The sequence below is a fragment of the Amborella trichopoda genome, chromosome 10 (genome assembly GCF_054954075.1).
Source record: "Amborella trichopoda isolate Santa Cruz 75 chromosome 10, AtrichopodaSantaCruz75HAP2 v2.0, whole genome shotgun sequence".
Taxonomy (NCBI): domain Eukaryota; kingdom Viridiplantae; phylum Streptophyta; class Magnoliopsida; order Amborellales; family Amborellaceae; genus Amborella; species Amborella trichopoda.
The window spans coordinates 40,516,808-40,523,502 of NC_142345.1; the positions used below are offsets into that span (position 1 = coordinate 40,516,808).

The 6,695-nt window shown below is 34.2% G+C and overlaps 1 protein-coding gene across 5 annotated transcripts; it reads right to left on the reverse strand.

Moving 5' to 3' along the window:
* On the reverse strand, positions 1-6,695 carry LOC18433981 (uncharacterized). Of its 5 annotated transcripts, none has more exons than XM_088848931.1 (7): positions 6,619-6,695; positions 4,760-4,846; positions 4,220-4,390; positions 3,191-3,804; positions 1,688-1,796; positions 1,283-1,603; positions 1-257 (listed from the first exon to the last, which is right to left on the reverse strand). In XM_088848931.1, exons 3-7 carry the CDS (start codon positions 4,370-4,372, stop codon positions 225-227), a joined length of 1,230 nt encoding a protein of 409 aa, XP_088705057.1. In that variant the 5' UTR covers positions 4,373-4,390; positions 4,760-4,846; positions 6,619-6,695; the 3' UTR covers positions 1-224. The 5 variants fall into 5 exon arrangements, with proteins under 5 accessions (XP_088705057.1, XP_088705056.1, XP_088705055.1 ...); XM_088848930.1 differs by having other exon boundaries at positions 6,453-6,695; XM_088848929.1 differs by having other exon boundaries at positions 5,055-6,695.

Below are 6,695 nucleotides of genomic sequence, written 5' to 3' on the forward strand. Positions count from 1 at the left end.
TTTCACTGCAAGTCTTCAGTAAATAAAAGGGATGTGGAGATACATGTGAACTCATATGTTTTTGGGCAATCAAATAATGTGAGATCCATTTTACATATTATCACGCTATGCTTTATCAGAGAAACACGCACAACAAAAACTTAAAAAAAGAAAAATTATTCAATTACAAAGAACAAATTGAATATTGTACACAAGTATTGGTTACAGATTTGCCTCAGGTCCCTCTAGGGTCCAGCTTCCTGATCAGATGCTTGTTTCTGCATAAAATAAAATCAACATATTATAGACGAAACCACATATTACACCCAAGTTTCGGAATCACACTCCTTAGCATGTCGACAATAAACATAACCTTTCAATATGTAGATCAACGCATTGAAAAAAAGTTGAACATCAACAAGGACGATTGCAATCTCTGCAGCAGCCAATTGGTTTCTTTTTTATTTATATGACAAATATTTCATTTATCACAAAACTTAACAAAAATATCGCAACATTTTCAAAGAAATATATTTCCCAACATCAATCATTTTTTTTCTTTTGTCTGCATTTCCTTGAAAATATAAAGCTATACTTATATAATAAAGTTTACAAGAAATATAGAAGCACTAAATTTATTGTTAATACAATTAATACCAAGTTTACAAATATTATAAATAAAGACAAGGATGTTGAGACAGCGTCGGCCCAACCATCGCTGCAGATCTGCTGACCTGTAGCTCAAATCAAGCGTAAAAATGGTAGCTTGGATCTCAATAGCACAAAAAGTAGCAGCTCACAAAAAAATTCACGTGATGTAAAACTCCTTCAAATTTGTTAGCATCCTCAAAAAATCTTCTATACACACAGCAAAAGATAAACATGTTCTTGACAATATTACCAAAGAAGGAAATTACAGGTATCATGGGTAATTCTGCTAAAATCGTCAACGAGGATTCTACGGCGACCAATCCAAAAGATCGTATCTAGTCTTGAGTGGAGCGCCAAGGTAGCTTGGTCATTGAAAATTCATTAAATAAGAACCGTAAGGTAGCATAAATCTTAGGAAAGATGTCACTCATTTCATATAATTTGAAGCCAGTGGGAAGAACACTAGTTCCATATAAAAGCAGCAAAACAATATATCAAACAAATCCCATCTACTGAAGATTTTATCTAGGTAATAATCCTGATTCTACTCAAGGAGTACTAAAACCAGAAAACCAAGAAACATTAAAGAATTTCTCCATAAGCACAAGGACAAGTAGAAGAAATCCATTCAGCAAAAGCAAGCAGTCTATACCTGCATTCTGCTGCAAATCTCAAGAACTTCATTGATGGGTGCCCAATCCCCGAAATTTCTTTCCATAAACTGATATGCTATTCCACTTTTCCCACTATCAATTATGAATAACCCACCTTTGATTTCTCCTTTTCCATTAAAATTATTCTCCACACCCATAGCTTTAGCACGCCTATAATTTGCAATGGCACGAGGATTGCAAAGAAATCCAGTCACAAACTGGTCTTTCAGCAGCTTACCACCTCCAAGAGCTTTGAAGAAACCCATGCTTTTGTCCAAGACTACAATCCCACCCCAGTAGCGAGGCCAAAAATTGTTCACCTGAGATGGCAGGAAAATCAATATGCAAACCCGAGTTCAACTCAATTCATCAAAGAGAGGGGTAACCATAGTGCCACAGAGTACCTCTGAGTCAATTTGCTCATGGAAAGCAGCAATCAGCCGGAAACCCAGTGCATCGAATATTGGTTTCCTAGCATAAAGCTGGTGAGCTTCAGCTCTACACATGACACATCTGAAACATTGATATGTAACATGAGTAATTAATTAAAAAAAAACTCTATAAGTTGAGATTAGTTGATATTTGGTTGGCTAAAATATAGCGGGTGAATAAATCCCTGACTTGGCAATTTGAAACTAATCAACAATCCAATAATGCAAAATCCTTGAGAATTCCAAGGCAAAAATAGAATTGACTATAACATAGAATAACTATAGTCATTTCTTTTAAAAAGTTAATGCTTTATGTGATGTGAATAATTCTTGATCGTCTTAAAAAGATTTAGAAAAATTATCAAGATAAATCTCATTATGATGTTCACTTTTCCAGAGTTGCATTGGAGATAACAGTGCTCTTCCTTTGAGTGAAGTTTGAACCATTGATTTCCGTATTGGAAGTAATTACGATGAAAACAACAAACCGATCACTGCTCCAATTTGAGTGCCTCTATGGGATAAACCTTTACAAAAAACTTAAGAGTAAAAATGGCAGATGAATGAGTTCAGCGGTTCCTTGCTTAAAATGATTGAAAGCCTCACTCACTGGTATTGAGCAATTATTTTTGTTGCTTTTACAGAAACGCCCACTTGTATCATTAAGCCATCACCCAATAGTACAACATCAACATTATTGGATTCCAAATTTGAAGCAATGCCTATTGTACTATCTTCAAATTCGACTAATGCACCCACCATTATTCCTTAATTATTCCTCAATCAAGAATATGATACAAGCAATGCTGCCACCCACTTATAGTACAGTACTTCTAACAAGAGTTATTAGGATTTACATGAATTAGACGAGCTATTTATTGTTTCCTGTACGACATGGTGAACAAAATTTCTTCTCATTAATTGGAGAAGCATTACTATAGTCTATAACCCTCAAACTAGTAAATGACAGGGATACGCTTGACGTAGACAAGCTGGGAATTTTTGACAAGTTTCTAGAATAAAACTTGATTTCGATATATACATTTACGACGTGCACATGGCAATGCTAAGGGAAAATGGGCACATGCATGATAGAAATAACTTGTGAATGGGCACATGCATGGCCACCCAATTAATCATGTAATAACAAGGAAAAAAACAAGATTGTTGAAACGAGTTACTCATCCTTTTTATATCTGAGACCAAAACCAGTTGTTAATGGACAAGCAAGACAGCTTGAAGCTGAAAAATGAAAAATAAGGAAAGAGGGAAAGTATACTGTAAACACTTTCCACACTGTTTGTAGTATAGCCTCACCCACTAAGGAAGTTTCATCTCAACTGTCTTTCACAGAGGATGGACGTGGTGATAAGCTTATACTAAACACACTATACACATAGTGTATAGTCTAAATTCCTACAGAAATATTGCTTTCAAAGAAAACATGATCAGAGAAAACAACCAATAATGCATTACCCAGGGCGTCTGAGACAAAGCAATACTGTTGGTATATCATGCCAGAGCTCTGAAGCCTTCATGGGTGGGGCCTTCAATTTCACCAATGGCTCCATACCCATCTTATACTCGGGGGTCAGTTTCTGAATTGAAATGCTCTCTATCATGGAATATGGAGCAACATTATCAAGTTCAGGAGGAGGTTGTACAAGCCCACAACACCTAGGCTCAGCAGGTGCAAAACCAACGACCCCTTTAAAAGTATGCTCCCCTTTGACCCCAAAAGAAGCTGAAACCGTATATTGGGACTTCGAATCCTGGTTCATGGAGACAGTACTCTGTGTTCTTCTTGGAAAATTACTGGACATGGCTTCACTAGCATCAACATTTTTGGAGAGAGAAGACGTGGTTCTTTTCCTCAATGGGAGAGCAGAAGAAGGGGGCATGGCAATTCCACAAGCGAGTGACCTATCAATAAATCGAGTGATGTGGCCTCGCTTCATGCCAAATTGAGAGGAGAGTACTGTAGTGCTAGAGTTAAGAAGCTTGGGAAGAGTCAGTCCTGATGCTTCGAGCCTCTCCCCATATTGCATTAAAGAACGATCATGCAAATAAGACCTAAGTTCCAATGCATCCTAAAGAGGGGGAAAGAAACAAAACAAAAAAAAAAAGAAGAAGAAGGAATCAATACAAGTTTATGAAAAGTTTTGCCAAAATGAGAAGTGGGATGTCTGATCCTGAAATACTATCAATTTGGAAATGCGCATCAAAATCCAAAAAAGAGAGAAGAATTATTGTTTCTGGAAATAATACTCCAAATGAGTCATAAAAAGGCCAGCCATACTCTAAAATTGAATATAAAAGCCCCAATAATCAGAAACAGTAGAGCAACCATTGCAAAAAGACATGTTTATGGAAGTTTTTACCTGTATACTGCACACAACATTGCTATCAAAGCATCCGAAAAGTGAAATTGAACTAGGAAAAGAACAATTATTTTCATAGATAATAAAAAAAAAAGATGGATAACAAATAAGGGCTTTGTATAACCTTTTGCCTCTGGGACATTTTCATGGAATCCATGTCTTCAGAATTCATCATCTTCAGTGTGGGAACATCATCCCATCCATCAGCGATCAGCATAGGAAGCAAATCTTTGAGAACACCATCTCCAACAAACTCTTCCATTGAATAAGATGCCATTCTTGCCAAAATCACCCCCTAATAAAAAAGAATTCAACATATGATTTATGAAATAGACCACATTTAGACTGTAAACACTGGATAAACAATTGGAGAAGTCATCAAAGCCAAATACACCCAAACATTTAGAAGAAACCCTGAAACCAATAAAGGTGCTGCAAATCATCAAATCTAAGGTTGGAGTCCCCTAAAATAAATAAAAAAAGCTTTCTTTCCACAAAATCCTGAATGCATCACTTGAATAGTGGATTCAAAGAAATTTTAAATTTGAAGAAATAATAAAATATAAAACCAGGCCTATTTCTCCAAATGGGGAAATTTTAAGGTACATCAGTCAATTAAATTTCACAAGTATAGCTCAACCTAAAACCCAAGATTCCAACATACCTGGATTGCATAAAACTGCAAATTTGCAAAATCTTGAATTTTCGATACAATGACTACAAGAAGGGATGATTTAAACTTCCAACAAACCTGAATTGCATAAAAACTGCAAATTAACAAAATCCTGAGTTTTGGGATACAATGACTATGAGAATGGATGACTTGTAGCAAAGCTACCTAAACCCTGTATGAATTATAGAAACCAAGAAATCATATATTATATGTAGAGGGCTATGGAAATGCATCCAGAATTATAAGAAAGACGAATTATAGGATGTCACAGCCATATGAAACCCACCAGAGGCCTTGATGAGCATCGTATACATCGTTAACTCAAAAAATCCGGCTTAATTGCATGGAAATTGTAAATTATTCCACTGAGGACATGAACAAGCATCATAAAAAAACGCATGCTTTAGGACAAAAGCTTCAAACCAAAAGAGAAACAGTCAATTCAGAAATCTTGGATACCAAACATAACTAAAAAAAATACCGTTACTTTCTAAAAAAAATTACTCCAGCACCCTAACATAACCCTCTATATATATATATATATATATATATATATATATATATACTAGATGATATTCCAAGTAATATTCTATAAAAAAATAAAAAATGAACACAAAACAATGTGCCAAGGAAAAAGGATCACAGGGATAGATGAACCAGAATCAGCATGTTTCAAGTTTCGGGGTTTCAAAACTCTCAAACCCAATTCTATAAAAAAATAAAAAATGAACACAAAACAATGTGCCAAAGAAAAGGATCACAGGGATAGATGAACCAGAATCAGCACGTTTCAAGTTTTGGGGTTTCAAAACTCTCAAACCCAATCAACAGTGTAACTGTAACTCATCAATATAATTCCCAAGAAGAAAGAGTACATAATATCTAATATTTGAAAGTAAATGTTTCTGAAAAACAAATAAATAAAAAATAAAAAATAAGAAGGGTATCTTATCCCAAGCAAATGAGTAAACACCTTAGGTCCATCAAATATGGAGAACTCTCTCTCTCTTACTTTAAGGTTCTCAAAAGCAAAAGTAAATCTTATTTTCAAGATAACGTTTGCCAAATCTTGGATATCAAGTGGTTCCTGAAATCATAACTCATTTCCGAAAATTTCCTAAAATAGATTCCTTTCAAATGGTTCTGAAATTCCCAATTCTTCGTGTGTAACTGAAAATAATAATAATAAATAAAAAAATCAAGCGCTTACTCAAAAGAACCTTGAGTTTCCTAAAATTCATGGTTTTCAAATGACTCTTTCATTATAAATTCATTAAATTGGGGTTTTCAAATCATAGGAAATCCATGTTTCACACGATACAATAATTTCAAAAACCTATGTTTTCCAGATGGTTATGAAAAACCAAAATTCAAGTGGAGAGACTCTAAATTTTCACGAAACCTGGGTCTTTCATGTGGTTCAGGTAATCTTCCAATCATGAGAAACAGCAATTTTCAAAATCTAGGTTTTTTAAATGGTCTTAATAGCCCCAATTCACAAAAGATCTTAATCTCAATATCATAGGGACATCAATGTTTCGGAGAAACCCAGTTCAAAAGACTAAATTTTTAAAAACATTCACACAAAAAAACTCTAAAATCAAACAATTTATAAATTCAATAACAGAAAATCGAAGAGAAAATCACAAAAAATAAATAAATAAATAACCTGAAATTAGCAAACCTTGAAGTTTCTATGGTAGTGTGAAACGCAGTTATTCACTTATTTGTATATATATGTGTAAATTTCAATCAATAGATAACCAGTTCCCTGCAAAAATTTCCCCAGAAAAAAGTATATTAAAAAAGTAAATTATATCAATTAAAAAATTTTAAATTTAATTCAATACCTTTATAAATCATAAAATAATGAATTAACAAGGGCATAGACAAAATGATACGATTCAAAATGCTGATAAAAGAAAAC